Genomic DNA, 16,411 nt, shown 5'->3' with positions numbered 1-16,411 from the left:
GACATAAATATAAGTTTAAATAAATATATTGATATTTTTTATTGTTTTCTGATATGTTTTTCAATTTTTTAATTCAATATGTCAATGTGTCTTTTGTAAAATTTATACATGTCTTATCATAAATAAAAATCACCAGATAAGTAGAGAAAAAAAAAACAAGTAAGCGCTCTTTGTTAAAAAATAATTATATTTAAATTATCAAACTGAACCTTCGTCTTACATTATTGTATAAGTACATATATTAAAAATCTACAATATTTGCAGACAAAAAATTCCTCAGTAACATACCCACAGATTAACAAAAAATATTTCGATAAAAAGCAAAAATTAAAAAGATAAAAATAAATTAAACATTTATGCAAAACAAAAGGAGTAAAAAAATTAAACGAATACCGCAAAGTAATTTTACAATATATAAGGGAATATTGCTGTTCTGTTTTTTGGATAATCTTTAAATGTTCTCTTGTACCATTCATGGGCGTGCACCGCGGACTGAATCTGAAACAAGAGTCGTATCTTAAAACATCACTCTGATAACCTGTATTACGACAATATTGTTTACCCTCTTATTCTCTTTGGAGATAAAGAGATTCTGTTCGTATGCCAGTGTTACGACATTTAAAATTCATGGTTATACATATACTTCGTATCCATAAATGTGCGTTCTGAGAATAATCACAAGAGATAATTAAAAGGAAAAAACTTATAAAAATACGTTTTCGTTATGTTCTCGCTAATTAAAAGAACTTAAAATAATTATTCGTCAAGACCATTCAAACGAACACAAACTCGATGTGGTTGTGTCGTTTCATGGCGAAGTTCCTATGGGCACTTTGCAGCTCCATCATCAGATCAGCACTATGCCATCATAATGTGGCATAATCACGCGATTTACACATGTATATTTGCAAGATTACAAATATAGCTTAACAAAAGCCTGTAATAAAGACATGTTTTGCACTGACCTGATTACAAAAAACCCATAAACACATGATGAGCATCGTCCTTGTTGGTGTCAATGTTGCAAATACAATGTACAGGACAATCTCGCATAATCTGTGCGGACTGGAGACGCTGTCGAACATTCTGCTGCGAGGTATCTTGTGCGCCTCAGTCACTACCGCGCCAGTTTTGTCTCTGCGCAAGTTGGCCAGCACCACGTTACTACTGTACTGTCCATACGAAGCCAGTAAGAATAGAAATATGCAAGGAATGTAAACTAATTTCGTCCAGTTGTCCGTCCATTGGATCTCCCCCTTTTGTTTTCCTGAAATGCAGTACCAACATAACATTTTTGCCTGTAAATTTTTTAGTGGGTTGGTAAACTATAAACCTGGCTTTAGGAACATAGATCAAGGTTTAGTCCAGAAAACACGCTGTTATCTTACTAATTGTATTATAAATGTGAAAGTTTGAATGGATGGATTAATGTTTGTTAGAAGGTATCTCCGGAACGGCTAAATGGATCTTGATGAAATATGGCACAGATATAGAACATAGTCAGTAAGGATTAAGTACTTTTTAATTTATTTTTTTATTCCGCGCGGACGGAGTCGCGGGCAAAAGTTACATTTCTATAAATTTTTAATACTAGTACTCGCTCAATTTCTAACAGCGTCTGTGCACTTACCACAGAACAATGGCGCTTGTCCAACTGTGATCAGTATAAGGGCAGCGTAATGAACGTAGGCGGTACCGTAGTAAAAGAGGTTGATCTTGCTGGTGCGCGCAAACACTTGCAGCTTGTGAGACTCGTAGAAACGTCTCCAGCAATGTAACGTCAGCAGGCTAAGTGTTAACAATGCCGCCATTGCTGATACTGGAAATTAAATCAGTAAAAAGATAAGCTTTAAAGACCGTATTACAAGATCCTGGCACGACTTTAAAATATAAATTAAAAAACATGTTTAAATGTGCTTCTTTTATTTAATAAGCGGCAATAGCCATTAGGTTAAATATGGATTATCAATCAGAAAACAGGCGTGAAGTGGAAGTAATTCCGCGTTTCGTCTGACGGGTGTGGTGCCGGAGGCCTAATTTTAGTCCTCTTTCCCTTCCCACCCTTTTCTTATAAGGAAAGGATGGGAATGGGAGGTGGATTTGATGGAGGAGGAGATGCATAGGAAGGTTAAATATTCTCTTATTGCGCGTCTCCTCTTTCGTCGATTGGGGGTGGGCAACGCATCTGCAATTGCGAATGTCTATGGGCAGCGGTCGCTTCGCCATTTCGGCTAAATCATGTGGCCGCTTGCTCGTTTGCCACCTTGTAATATAAAAAAAATATAGCGGTCGTGGGTTCAAATTAAAACCATTTTCTAGCACAATCTCCGTATGGAATGGAACAGATTATTGCTAAGGGTTTAAAAAGCGCCAAAATAACGTGGTTGCTTGAATGAACCAACAATCATACTCAGATTTAAAATTGAAACCTTTTGAGCAAAAAGAGAAAGCAAAATTTACTGCCTTATATGGTAATTTGGTAAAAAAATAAAGGTCTCTACATGTACGATAATGTTAAGTTATATGTACATACGTATTCAACGTTAAGTTTACGTTATTATAAAATGCCGCAACCTTTTAGCATTCACCCAACTACATATATTGCATTAAACATAAGCAGATACATACATAAGCGAAATTATGTATATAACACATCCCCGGTTGCAAACGTGATCCTTGCATGGAGGAAAGAAAACACCGGTCGTTCAAACCGGTCAATGGAAGCTCGTTGTTACGATTAAAGTGAATGTAATTTGTAAATCACTTGAATTAATTCAATACCAAAATTGATTGATGTAAAATCGGCTACTAAAGATTACATTTTTTTTTTTAGTAATCGACATTCTACACAGGTTTTAAATAATTTAGGAATAAATTTTTCAACGTACAACAATTGTGAATAATGTAACAAGTGTTAATCGAATGTGCGTACTGTCTAGATTAGAACGTCATCAAACTAATAGTTCTTCCGTTAGGAATTTTGGCAAACGATAAATGTTTTAAAATCCAATACTAGTGAGACGGGATGACGAAGTGTAAATTACCAATGGGAACTATTTTTTTAGAGTTTAGAGAGATATATTTGTTTACATTAAGTTCAGTGCAATGAATTGATGTGTAGAATTACACTTCTCATTTCTCTACGTAATGTGGTGACCGTACAAGTTCAGCGCGCCGTAGGTTGGTAGTAAGAAACACTCCGAGATTGGATCCCACGAAGAACCGCCTTTTTGTCACGTAAGTAAGTTAATAATTCCTATATAATAAACATGAAATTATTTGTATTGTTTATAATTTACGTACCTTTAGGTTCCTCTTCTTTAAAAATTCGCGTCATAAAGATTTGTACAAATGAATTTGCTGGAAAACTTAGAAAATATATTGAAACCATATAAATCAATGTCACAGCACTAAAAACAGCCGAGAACACGTAAAAATGTCTGAAATACGACTTGGGTATTTCGATCGTTTTAAATAATTTTTCATCTTTCCCCTTATAGGCGAAACTACCGTATCGAAATAATTTTATTAAAAATACTGGCACATGTTCCTCGTAGTTAGTGATAAGACTGCCTACAATAACCAGACTTATCGTTAAATTTAATAGTAATATGTCTAAAATATTAAACATTTTTTTAATTCGGGCGATACAAAGATGTTGTTTTGTAAAAACTGCGCGGACGAATGTGCAGGATCGCAAAAAACTGTACGGTTTTATTGCATTTTAAGGCCCATTTACACGATTCAAGTTTGTTGCATACAATTAAATTGATGTAATGATTGTCTTGTATGGTCTAAACAACACGTTGCTAGTGCAGTAGTATGTGCATCACAATTCTTCTAATTTCACTAGCTGTCGCCCACGACTCCGTCTGCGCGGGTTTAAAAGATATATAGTAGTCGATTCACAGACCTACTGATCTATCTACCGGATATCTGTTCAACTTCGATGCCAAACCCCCGTCTATTAGGATTTTATAGAACTAACCGATAAGTACATTCTAAAGTCGTATAATAAATATTTAATTTGCAATAACAAATATTGAGATTAATAATTTAGATTAAAACTACATTTTCTCCCAAGTTGGACCAAACTACAAATGCTTACAAAATTTGATAAGAATTGGTTCAGTAATTTCTGAGTTTATCGCGAACATACATCGTTACACGAAATTTTTATATGTATAAGATAGACTCATGACTTTTATCTTTGCGCAATTTCAAAATGTAAGATTAATAATGTAATCAATCAATCAGCAACACTTCATTTCACAGTTATTGTTTTTAAATAAATACCATAGACAATAGTTTCTAAAACGTTCAACACACGAATGGAATATTCGTCAACGCAACCCGTGAAGAGATTATACCCTACATACAAGTCTGTGTTTAGAAAAGTCAAAACTTATGAGCAATAATTGCTACTTGAATTGATGTAAACAAAAGACATTTACAAATATTTCTAATCAAAACTTGTATTCATCAAATTCATTCCATTTTCAATTTACATACCTTGAAGGCAAGACATATATCCCCGTGTATAAATCTTACATATCTTGAAGGCATTCAATTAATGTTTTGTTATATATAAAAAAGGTATCGTCTAAATCAGGGATTCTCAATGTGGTCGATATCGGTTTCCTAGGGGTCGACATAAACGAAAACTGATTTTGGGGGTCGATGAGGTCTAAAAATCGACCCCTATTAATAATAGTCTGCTAAGTTAAAGCATTGCTAATTCTCATTCTGTCTTCTTCTATTCACCTAAGTCAGAATGAAAAATAACACTCTGTCTGTAGCAGCTGTTTTAAGTTAGCGGACCATTATGAATAAGTGGGTTGATCTTAAAAGTAGGTAATTTGGCCATGGGGGTCTGAGTTAACAGTTCATTTTGGAAAAGGGGTCACTTGTCCACAATAGTTTGGGGATCCCTGGTCTAAATGGGCCTTAACATATTAAAAATGTTACGTATGGGTCAAACCATACAAGACAATTAATAGTTCAATTTAATTTTATGCAACAGGCAAGAAATTTTCATCATGTAAATAGTCCTTTATGTTGGTACAAATAATGTGATAGGTTCCTCTGGTATTGCAGATGTCCATGGGCGTCGATGAACACCTTGGTGTTCCCGCTGCTCGTTTGCCCCCTTCGCTTATAAAAAAAGTACTACTGATCTAGCGGCCGAAGGTTTGAATCCCGCCATTCGATTCCTATTCCTAGTAGAGTCGTCTAGACAGTACATTTGCATAACTCGTCGTCGGCGTTGTTCGCGCCAAAGTTTGCGCGCTCAAGCACACGTATATAGAGATCATTTTTGGCGTAGCTTGTCAAGATTTGCAGGCGCTCGCGACCACTTGTCTCATTTCGGAGCGGCGGTGTCGGTTTTCTGCACAAATCAAAAGCGCTCGTGACTCGTGAGCGCTTAGTCAGTGGTGCCTACACGTTTGTCCGAGCGCCGGTAGAAATTAATCATTTGTCTTCGACAACTTGCATTGATTTGCTAAACGTATAGACAGTAAGTAGTACAAGACTTGTATTAATTTGCCTACAATCGCGTAGGCCTCCACTAGGCAAGCCTAGGCCGACGTGTATATAATCAGCTCACTATACGTCCCCACCGAGGGGCTCGGAGCCTCCCCAAGTTAGGGGTGACTAGGCTGTGGGTCAACCACGCTGGCCTACTGCGGGTTGGTTGATTTCACACATATCTTTGAATTTCTTCTCAGATATGTGCAAGTTGCATCACGATGTTTTCCTTCACCGTAAGAACGGCAGATAAATGAACTGAAAATGAAAATCTTTATTATTGCACACTAAGTTTACAATATTCAATGTTGCCTTGGCTCCTTAACTAGCGGAAACTGTATTTAAGGGGCAAAGGTCTTCCTTATGTGAAATTACATCGTTCTTAGTGAAAACAATGGATTAATAATATATAATTAAATAAATAAAATTAAAAACAATAATTTAGAATATAAAAGCAAAAAGTTCTATTTTCCTTTCTCGTATTTATGATGTTTTAGCTGCGTGGGTGGGTAAGTGTGTGTGTACGCATAAGTGTTTTACTGAGTGTGGCTGGTGTTTTTTATTTTTATGGAGGGAAAAAATGCCTTAGGGCACCGTCAGACATGGGAGCTACATGCCTGGTGTGTCGGACTCAGGCTTATTGGTGTTCACCTAACCTGAGTCCCGTTCCCCACTAAAACAACCCTCTCTATGAACTTTTTGGTACCCCTCCGGGACTACCTTCCGGTATTACTTCGGAGGGGTGGTCTCAGCAGTCATGCTTTCCCTTCTAGCTCTCTGCGCTTTTTAGCTCCTTGAGTCCACTGCATTGGTTCTTCGCCGTATTTGCTCGGCCCGACGAACTTTCTTTAGTATTGAAGCGGCGTATTCGATAAATTTATTCCATGCTTCTTCAGTTTCAAGCATGCTATCCACCAAATTTGCGACCGTAGTAGGTCCGATATTGTTCAGGAGTTCAGGGCAGACAGAGAACTGCTCTGCATTCTCTTGTACGCCGCACCCGTGTGGGCATTCCGGGAGAATATCGTGCCCGAATCGGTGTAGGTACGCACGGTAGCATGGCCCGTCAGCATTTGGGTGAGGCAGAAGTTCGTTTCCCCATGCTTGCGGTTTATCCATTTTTCGAATTGTCCAATTAGTTTGTAAGTCCAGCGGCCCTTTGTTGAGTGATCCCACTCCTGCTGCCATCTGTTGATCACAGGTCTTCGATTTGTTTACCGAGTTTCTCTAGGAGTACGACGAGTATTGTGTGTGTGTGTGTGCGGGTGTGTATGTCTGTAGGTATCTATATATCTATAAGTGCATGTTGGTGTAATGACATTACATTGAACATCTCCTCCAACCATTCCTTAGTAATTTTTCTTAAATGATATGCTTTCAGGTTTCTAATATTGAAATTTTTATCTAAAATATTATTTAACTAAGGAAATTATAATGTACATATGAAAAATGGAAAAATACATTGGTAAATGGCGGGATTTGAACGAAAGACCTGCAGGTTGCAAGTCAAGTGCTTAACCCCTGAGCCACCGACGCTCATAGACTCACAGACATCGCCAGGATATAATCGTGAGATAACATCGCGTTCGAAATCAACAAAGAACCGTTACTGAACCATTCTGCCGAAAGTTCAGACGGTACGAAGGTGTTATTAAAATGAGTACGTTGACCCCACTGAGATCATCGACCTCGTGGATGGCTGAAGCTTAAGCCAGGTGGGGTTTTTTTGGCAAACTTAATTATGATTAATGTTAAATTACGTCTAGTCGCTGTTTGAGAATAATAAATTAACAATTTTATTTCATAAGTTATGACAATTAATTTTAAACTAGTAATATTAAAAAATATTTTTAAGACAATCAAATCAATGATTTTAGCAATATATTTCTAAGTTTTTAGTTAATGTTTTGAATTCGGTTTTTACCACGTTGTCTACTACTCAAATACATTCAATTGGTACACATAATGGGGTGGTTATACATACAAAAATATGTCATCGCCATTTTTGATTTTTATAGTGTACACTAATCTGCTCGTAAAGCCCTTTCATTTGATGCTTGTGTCTGGGAAGGGGGAATTATGCAAAAATACTAGGTCTTTTACATATGAAATTGCCGTTTTTTATGAAAAAATTTAAAGTGTTTTTTTCATGCATTTTTTTATTTGTATTAATCGAAGTAATCACCCACGCAATCAACGCATCTTTGCCAACGCATTGGCAGTTTATTGATGTCCTTCTTAAAGGACCGTCTGCTGTGAAGTATGAGGTCGCGCGTTGTCGTGCAGGAGCAGCGGAGACGAGCTATGGACCAACGCTGGTTGGAGATGGGCTAGCTTCTCCATTAATGTGTTCAGTTCTTCACAGTACACATCTGCAGTAATGCTCACCCCGTTTGGTAAGAAGCTGTGATGAATCACACCGGCGCTAGATCATCAAGCAGTGATTATCACTTTTCTAGGGGTAAGTTATCGTTTAGGGAATTGTTTAGGTGCTGAACCAGGATCCAACCAACTTGCTGAGCACTTGCGGTTATCAAATAGAATCCATTTTTCATCGCAGGTAATAATGCGGTTTCAAATTCCTTCATTTGCGTATCTGTTGAGCAATGCAAGGCACGTCTCGTCAGGCATTTAGCGCTGGCGATCATTGAGTTCGCGGGGCACCGATTAGTCAAGCTTTTTTACCTTGCCAATTTAACGCAAATGGACCAATATTGTTTTGATACTATCGTCGAAAGCTGCTGCTAATTCAGCCGTAGATTGTGTATCATCAGCTTCCACAATCGCCTATAACTCGTCATTGTCGACCAGTCTTCGGACGACCGCGAGGTTCATTTTTCAGGTCCAAAATTCCAGAACGGAAGCGAACAAACCATTAACAGTTGGTGCGTTGTTTTGTGTAGTGTTAGCTCCGTAAACCTCATTGATGTTGCTTGCCTCTTGTGGCGCGTTGTTGCCACGATGGTACTCATATTCTATAATTACTCGATTTTTAACGTATCCATGATGAAAGCGATCAATAAACAAATGACTACTTTTCGAAAAAGAATTTCCATTTTTTTTAAATAAAGTTAATCTGAAATTAGAATTTTTAGCCAAACAAAAATTATTTTGATTTGAAATGGCCAGTACTGCAGAACGGCAATTTCATGGGTAAAGACCTATTATTTGAAAAGAAGAATACATATGTATACTAACTAATGTAAGTAGGGTCCTCCGGCTCTGAGATCTCGATCCAACAGATTTTTTCTATTTACGTATTGAATAACCCAGCGAGTGACTTACGTTTATATTTTGTGATTTAGTTTTTGCAGGCGCTTCATATTTTAGTATTACCGAGCTCTCACACGCGACTCTGTCCTCAAGGTATTGGAAAAAAATATTAGTAGCCTACGTGTTCTTCTAGACTAGACTATGCTCTACATTTAGATCCGTTCCGGAGATACCTTCAACAAACATCCATCCATATAAACATTCGCATTTATAATATTAGTAAGATGTTAATATAAAAAACATTTCCAAATTACATATTTCGAGTCTAAAACAATTTACAGTGTATCGATAACGCGGATAAGATAGGTACAGTCACTATTTATTTTGTGTTTTTTATATAAACATACCACCAAACTCACCGGCATCACCAACCTGCCCTTCTTACAATTTTTTTTTTTGAGACTCAGATATCAATACCTGGTAAGAATCGCAGTCGGCGAGTGTTGTGGAGAATAGGGGAACGTTATGAAGATGCGTGTATCGAAGAACTCGTCCTCTATGGTTTTTTTTTTTCATTGTGACCGAGTCCCTGTTTGCCTTAAAGAGTTATTTACAGTTCCACCGGGCTTGAGGTGATGGCGCTTAGCCTAAATTCATTTGTATTGGAAAGGTCCTTGTCCCTATATGTACTACTCCTCCATACATCTCTATCAGTCATATCTTAATTTACCCCCCTTTCTACCGTCGCATATCGTCTTTTCCACTTATTTCAGTCTTCATCCGCTTATGTAGCCATCTACATTCATTACTTTTCTAAACATTATATCAAAATATTGTCACTAAAAAGCTAGTTTGAATTAAGGACGTTCATAGTTATTTTTCGTAACAGAACACTTTCCCGTGATAGTTAAGAGAAATCCGGGAGAGCAAAAGTTTTCTGGATGTTGCATTCGCTTATCTGTGGTAGATAATATAATTTTTTATACTCAGTTATAAATAATCAATTGTGTTTTGGATATTGTTAGTTATAGTTTTAAAATCTCCAAAAACAGAGATCTTTATCAAAGAAATGAAAAAGGTTTTAATCGTTTTTATTTAAAAAAAAAATTTTAATTGGATAAATATGTTCTACATTACTAATCTTAATAAATATTTGTATAAATAGCCTCTTTGTAAAATATGGAAATTACAAAATTAGTAATTTTAAATTAAAAAATAAAAATTCCTTAAATTATAATAAAGCTGGAAATATTGCAGCTCTGTTCGCTGGATAGTCTTTGAATGACTTTTTGTACCATTCATGTGCCTGAATTGCTGTCTGAATCTGAAAACATTTAAAAAAACATATTTTAATCATGGTAAGAAAGAAAAAAAACACTCCTTTTGTATACATTTCTAATACTATATGTTTTTAAACATTATTAGACTAGCTTTTTCCCGCGACTCCGTCCGCGCAGAATAAAAAAAAAAAGAAAACGGGTTAAAAATTATCCTATGTCCGTTTCCTGGTTCTAAGCTACCTCCCCATCAATTTTCAGTCAAATCAATTCAGCCGTTCTTGAGTTATAAATAGTGTAACTAACACGACTTTCTTTTATATTTAAGATAGATAAGATCATTTCGAGCGAATTGCGCGCCAAAAAGTTACCAAACCAAGTGTCAGATAGCTGTAGTGAGGGGACGTAAGTGTTGATATTTGACATGTCTAGTGCTGCGCCGATACACCGGCACAGTGTTGATTTTATCTCTAACAATGTAGAGTAAAAAAATATAGTAACCCATAAACAGTAAGCTGCGAGTAAGTTGACAACTTTAATTTGTAAAGATCGTTCATTGAATGAAATGTAAAATATTATTTTCTAATTTACTTATTACTTAAAAATATATAAATTTAACTTACCTGATTACTTAATACCCATAAATAAATGCAGAAGAATGTCTTTGTAGGTATTAAAATGAATAGTACAGTGTACAAAATAATTTCACACATTCTGTGCGGACTGGAGACTCGCTCAAACAATCTTCCATTTGGTATCTTGTGATCTTCCGTTACAACTTTGCCCGTCTTCTTGTCTCTACGTAGATTCGCAAAGATTATATTAGTCTGGTACTGTTCATAACAAGCCCAGAGGAAGGTAAGAATACAGGGGACTGAGAGAAGAGTTGTTCGACTATCCGTCCAAATTATCTTTTCTCTGTTTTGATGACCTGAAATTGAAAATATTGGTTTTTGAATAATCAAAATATTGTTAATAATAATTGTAATTAAGTTTTGCAAAATATGCTAGAACATTTTATAGGATACTTTTCATTTATAATAACTGGTCTTTTCCCTTATTTGCCTTATGGAAAAAACTTTCTAATTTATCTTTATCTAACTGATTAAAAAAAAAAAAATTAATCGCTACTTGTAAAGTCATTGTAAGCCTCAAGGTTGAAATGTTAAATGTACAAGTTAACATATCATTTGTATGCAGACATTGCATTTGTTGACAATAAGATTCATTTAAATTCTATAAATGTACTGTAATCTTACTAGTATTATAAATGTGAATGTTTAGATCAGTGATTATCAAACTTATTTCTTTCACCGCCCCCTTTGAAAATCAATTATTTTTCAGCGCCCTACATTTTTTATTCACCCCTAAAACTTAAAAACCACAATTTCATTTCTTTAATTAATTTCAACACCCCCATTTTTTTTGGGTCCCTTAATGCCCCGTTCTAGGTTTCAAACGCCCCCAAGGGGGCGTTATTGGTTTAGATGGATGAATGGATGTTTGTTTGAAGGTATCTCTGGAACAGTTCAACAGATCTTGATAAAATTTGGCACAGATGTATAATATAGATTGGAAGAACATATAGACTACTTACTAAGTTTTTTTTTTAATTCCGTGCAGACGCAATCGCGGGCGATAGCAAACATTGGTATTACTGTTATATGGCTAAAGAATACAGTCGAACCTGAATAAGTGAGAGTCCAAGAAACCATGATTTTTTCTCGCTTTAAAAGTTTCTCGCAATCCCGAACCCAAGTTTCTCTGGAGTTCCTAAGTGTAAGTTTAGTATGAGAAACTTACACTATGCCAGTATATAAGTAACCAATAAATGACTAACTAGCACAGTTAGAATTATTAATTGGAAAGTCATAGGACTCTTAAAGTAGATTTTTTATATTAAATCTATAATAAGGGAGACCACTTATACTCTCTGAGTACAACAGTCTGTGTGATAGTAATACTTACCACAAAATAGTGGCGCCTGGCCCACAGCAGCAACAATACATGCAAAGTAATGACCAATGCCAACTAAATAGTGGCTGAGGTTCATCTTACTAGACTTGGCAAACACCTGCAGGCAGTATGTCTCATAGCAACGTCTGGCACACTGCACTGATAGTAAGCTCAGAGCTATCACTGCTGCGGTAGCACACACTGAAATATATTTACTCACATTTAAATAAACAGCAGTATGTTCTAATCACAACTAATCATTGACATCACTGACTCTGAACACTGACATGATTGCACAGTTAGCTATTGTTAAGAAAGAAAATATCTAAGCCCAGTTTTTAATTTTATATGTTTGCCTTGAAAAACCTCCCAAGTCAAGATTACTTAAAAATAATAATTTTTGAATAAAAAATCATATAGAAACTAACTTACCACCAGGTTCATCTTGCTCCAGAAGTATCCTCAGCATAAAAACAATTGAGGAACTAACATTTAAATTAAAAAAATACACTAAAATTGTATAAATCAGTGTAGTGACACAGAAAATTGAGGAAAATGAATAAAAGTGCCGGTAATATGCTTTCGGTATCTCTATCATTTGTAGATAATTCGCCCCAGAGCCTCGATACGCAAAACTGCCGTATCTGTACCCTTTAATAATAAAAACTGGTACATGTTTTTCAAAATTATTAATTAGAAATCCTGTAAAAGTTACCATAAGGGCCAATCCTAGGAAAATTAAATCTAATATGTTTAACATTGCGGAACATAAGCTATCAGCACTGGGTTAGTTCGCGACAATATTCCAACGGCAAATGTTGTTTGAAAGTAAGTAAGGGACATAACGGCATATAATTCATAGTGAATACTAGGACAAGAACGTTTGTCCCACTTTTCTTCAAAAAGCACTAGTTTCTAATATAATCAAACCTACTTTAGTCCATTCACGCGTGTATATAAGGTCCATTTTCTCGTATAAAACATCAGATCAAGTACTTTGACAACTGACAATGACAACGACAAAGTAAACAACACTGTTGCCACCTCCGGTACTTCAAAATTTGCTAAATGAGCTGTTAAAATATGTTAGTTTTTTTAAAGTGCTAAAATAAAATGCTAAATAGGCAAATGTCAATTTTATATCATAATTTTTACAAAATATATAGATACAGACTGATTATACGTAGGACTACCCGGGTTAGTCCGTCCGAGTAGTCCAAGTAAAACCCCCAGGGGTAATAGATGTCCAAATATTCCCCCTGTGAAAATTCAAACAATCTTTGAAGTTCTGTACAATCGAGACAACAATTATTAAGGTGAATTACTACATATACACGCAGAGCCGTGAGTTTTCGTACTTAAGTTAATCATTTTACATGCTTATTTTTTACGACATTCGATTGACATTTTTATAATTCTTATTCATTTATTATCTTATTATTTATATAATACATTTTATAATAAAAAAAAATTAACAAAATATATTATATAAAAAATAGTATACCACCGGCTGCGGAATCCCATTACTCAAACAACCAGTGGTGAGGGCTACAGAGACAGGAACCTCCTAACTATGCGTGCGGTTTCTAAAATAACTGCCTTTTGTATCAGGCCCTTAATCCAACTGTTTAGCGAGAGCTTCTTAAGATGTTGGTCGAAGCTCTTCGCTATCAGTCCATTCACCGATACGACTATCGGAACAATGGTAGTCGATTTCATACGCCACATGGCGGTAATCTCGTGAGACAAGTCTAAGTATTTTAGTAATTTTTCTTTTTCAGCTTTCACGAGATTCTCGTCATGTGGAATAGTGACATCGACTAACATTACACAACCCTCAGACCGGTCTATTATTACTATATCGGGTCTATTGGCAGTAATAGTCCTATCTGTAATAATAGATCGATCCCAGTAGAGCGTGATATAGCTATTTTCCAGAACAGGAGAAGGTTGGTATTGGTAATAAGGTACCTCAGTATCCACAAGAGCATATTTAAGGGCAAGTTGCTGATGGATAATCTTGGCCACTTGGTTGTGTCTATGCAAGTATGCACCGTCCGCAAGTCGAGAACAACCGGAAACGATATGTCTAATAGACTCACCGGGACGACGACATGCCCGACAAATGTCAATCGTACCATCCTTTAGAATATGTTTTCGGTAGTTGTTCGTTACGATGACTTCGTCCATGATTGCAAAGACAAAACCTTCAGTTTCCCCAAAGAGGTTGCTGAAGCGCAGCCAAGCCACGGAGGATAATTGGTCCACATCAGGCCCTGTTAAGGCGCGATGGAACCTACCGTGTAACTCCTTGCTCTTCCATACACTAATGCGGTCCGAGACACTTAGTACCGGTAACCTTCGCCAATTCGTGGTAGCCAAGGAAAGCGGCGTGACTCCTTTGTCCATTGCTACAACATCCTGATACATTCCCACGTTCACCTTAAGGAAATATTCCCTAAGATTGTGCACCTCGCGGTTATGCAGGGTCTTGGCATTTAAATAGCCACGACCCCCATGTTTCCGCGGGATGTATAACCTCATTACAGACGAACGTGGATGATGCATCCGGTATGCTGTAAGCAATCGACGAACTTTTCTATCCAAGGCATCCAGTTCTGTCTGCGACCATCTCAGTATGCCAAAAGAGTAGGCTAAGACTGGCATGACCCAGCTGTTAAAAGCACGGCACTTGTTCCCACCCGATAAAAGACTTTTTAGAACTTTTTTCAGGCGGCAAAAGAACCGTTCTTTCACCAGTTGTTTCATACCTTTGTCATGAATACCTAATGCTTCCGACATACCGAGATATTTGTAGCTTTCATTCTCCGAGAGGGAAACGAGAGACACATCCTGAGTAAGCTGTAGATTCTCAGAAGCTACAACCTTCCCCTTTTGTACATTTATGACCGCACATTTGTCCACTCCAAACGTCATACCAATGGCTCTGCTAAAATCGTCGGTAATTTTAAGCAAAGTCATTAAGTCAGACTTCTTCGATGCGTACAACTTGAGGTCATCCATGTACAAAAGGTGTGATATGATCTCGCCCCCTCTACGTAGACGGTAACCTAGCTCTGAACTCTTTAGCAGTGTGCTTAAAGGGTTCAGAGCCAAGCAAAACCACAATGGACTCAGACTATCACCTTGAAAGATGCCACGCCGGATTCCAATCCGGCTAGAGGAAGTAGAAAGGTTTCCCTGCCCTGGATTGGAAAAGCTTGTGGTCCACTGTCCCATGCATGAGTTAAGGAAAGTGCGAAGTGTAGGATGTATTTTATATACTTCCAGCACTTTACTTAACCATCCATGGGGCACCGAATCATAAGCCTTCTTGTAGTCCGATTGACATTATTATTATAGATATGAAATCGAAATTTGAAAAAAGTAAACGAATTGTATTATCGGGGACTTTTGGATTGATTCAGTTAAACATAAGGGGAGGACCTTGCACCCATTCGGATATACTTGCCACAAATGTAACGCTCCAAATAGAGCCACGCTTTTAGGATAACAATCATTTTTTCGAGCGGGATAAGCGTTGAAATGCAGTCATTACTGAATGAAATAAACTCACCCTGCCTTAATCTGACGCTTCAGTATTTATAACAACAGACTTCTTTTACATCGTATTGTGACCGGCTACCCTAAAAGCGCGGTTCTATAAGTTCACTCTTTTTCATTTCGAGTTATCTAAGTTGATATGCTAAAAAATATACTATATGCTAAACGACGAAAAATATGCTAAACTGACCAAAAATCTGCAAAATTTTGTATAAAATATGCTAAATTGGCAACACTGGTAAACAACGATAATTCGTGAAATTAATAGACTAAAACACTAAAACATGACATTGAACTTGAGTTGCATCATGTTGCCTCACAATGTACTACGGAACCAACACGGAATTTTATTCTCAGTCGTCTCAGTCTAGCTATGTGTCGATATTTTGTGAAATTTTACCTTAAAAGACAAGTAAAAAATATTAATTTATTTTATTTAAAATTAAATTTTTGTGAAACAGAAAAACTTTTTTTTTATTATTTTCCGTAAAATGTTAAATTGCAAATGTCAAAATTCAAATGCTCAAAGGACAACGAAGGTCATTGGCTGAGAATTACCGTTACCATGGGAACTATCCATCATTTATGCTATTGGCTTGCAATTTTTGTGTCTTCTCGCATAACATTTTTTTTTCAATGTACTCATCTCCTAAATTTAATGCCGATAAATATATAGCTAAAAGGGTATCTTAAGTAACGAGGTTTTAACTACCAAAAGAATTATTTAAAAATATGCCACAATTGTTAAGATTCTGCTTTGCAAAGTGTGTGTTTACGCTTTTATTACATCTGTTTAGATTTAAAAGTTAAATGCTTTACTTACGAGTTATGTCTTTTAATTAAACCAGCAATTTTACCATGTATTTCGGCAA

At 36.4% G+C, this 16,411-nt stretch overlaps 3 protein-coding genes across 3 annotated transcripts; all 3 read right to left on the bottom strand.

Moving 5' to 3' along the window:
- Positions 1–373: 373 nt before the first annotated feature.
- LOC106720118 (polyprenol reductase) lies at positions 374–12,978 on the bottom strand. The gene is made up of 4 exons (XM_045677949.1): positions 12,910–12,978; positions 1,631–1,819; positions 966–1,267; positions 374–498 (listed from the first exon to the last, which is right to left on the bottom strand). Exons 2-4 carry the CDS (start codon positions 1,809–1,811, stop codon positions 406–408), a joined length of 576 nt encoding a protein of 191 aa, XP_045533905.1. The 5' UTR covers positions 1,812–1,819; positions 12,910–12,978; the 3' UTR covers positions 374–405.
- Positions 9,932–12,970, bottom strand: LOC106720211 (polyprenol reductase). The gene is made up of 4 exons (XM_014514802.2): positions 12,408–12,970; positions 11,988–12,176; positions 10,643–10,950; positions 9,932–10,066 (listed from the first exon to the last, which is right to left on the bottom strand). Exons 1-4 carry the CDS (start codon positions 12,733–12,735, stop codon positions 9,974–9,976), a joined length of 918 nt encoding a protein of 305 aa, XP_014370288.2. The 5' UTR covers positions 12,736–12,970; the 3' UTR covers positions 9,932–9,973.
- Positions 12,979–13,173: 195 nt separating the features above from the next.
- Positions 13,174–14,999, bottom strand: LOC123721009. Its single transcript, XM_045677997.1, has 2 exons — positions 13,659–14,999; positions 13,174–13,263 (listed from the first exon to the last, which is right to left on the bottom strand). The coding sequence occupies exons 1-2, from the start codon at positions 14,997–14,999 to the stop codon at positions 13,174–13,176; spliced, it is 1,431 nt and encodes a 476-aa protein (XP_045533953.1).
- Between the last annotated feature and the right edge of the window lie 1,412 nt (positions 15,000–16,411).

This window comes from Papilio machaon, chromosome 5 (assembly GCF_912999745.1).
Source record: "Papilio machaon chromosome 5, ilPapMach1.1, whole genome shotgun sequence".
Classification (NCBI taxonomy): domain Eukaryota; kingdom Metazoa; phylum Arthropoda; class Insecta; order Lepidoptera; family Papilionidae; genus Papilio; species Papilio machaon.
This window is presented reverse-complemented; position numbering and strand designations above follow the sequence as displayed.

What these genes read in the sequence shown, in the direction of transcription:
- LOC106720118 (XM_045677949.1), bottom strand. Translation starts at nt 1,811, where the DNA reads ATGGCGGCATTGTTAACACTTAGCCTGCTGACGTTACATTGCTGGAGA. An exon ending in ACAAGCGCCATTGTTCTGTG is followed by an intron (nt 1,268 to 1,630) that starts GTAAGTGCACAG and finishes ACTGCATTTCAG; the next exon opens with GAAAACAAAAGGGGGAGATC. An exon ending in TATGGGTTTTTTGTAATCAG is followed by an intron (nt 499 to 965) that starts GTCAGTGCAAAA and finishes CTCTTGTTTCAG; the next exon opens with ATTCAGTCCGCGGTGCACGC.
- LOC106720211 (XM_014514802.2), bottom strand. Translation starts at nt 12,735, where the DNA reads ATGTTAAACATATTAGATTTAATTTTCCTAGGATTGGCCCTTATGGTA. An exon ending in GGAGCAAGATGAACCTGGTG is followed by an intron (nt 12,177 to 12,407) that starts GTAAGTTAGTTT and finishes AATATATTTCAG; the next exon opens with TGTGTGCTACCGCAGCAGTG. An exon ending in CCAGGCGCCACTATTTTGTG is followed by an intron (nt 10,951 to 11,987) that starts GTAAGTATTACT and finishes TTTCAATTTCAG; the next exon opens with GTCATCAAAACAGAGAAAAG.
- LOC123721009 (XM_045677997.1), bottom strand. Translation starts at nt 14,999, where the DNA reads ATGGATGACCTCAAGTTGTACGCATCGAAGAAGTCTGACTTAATGACT. An exon ending in TTGTTCCGATAGTCGTATCG is followed by an intron (nt 13,264 to 13,658) that starts GTGAATGGACTG and finishes TCGATTGTACAG; the next exon opens with AACTTCAAAGATTGTTTGAA.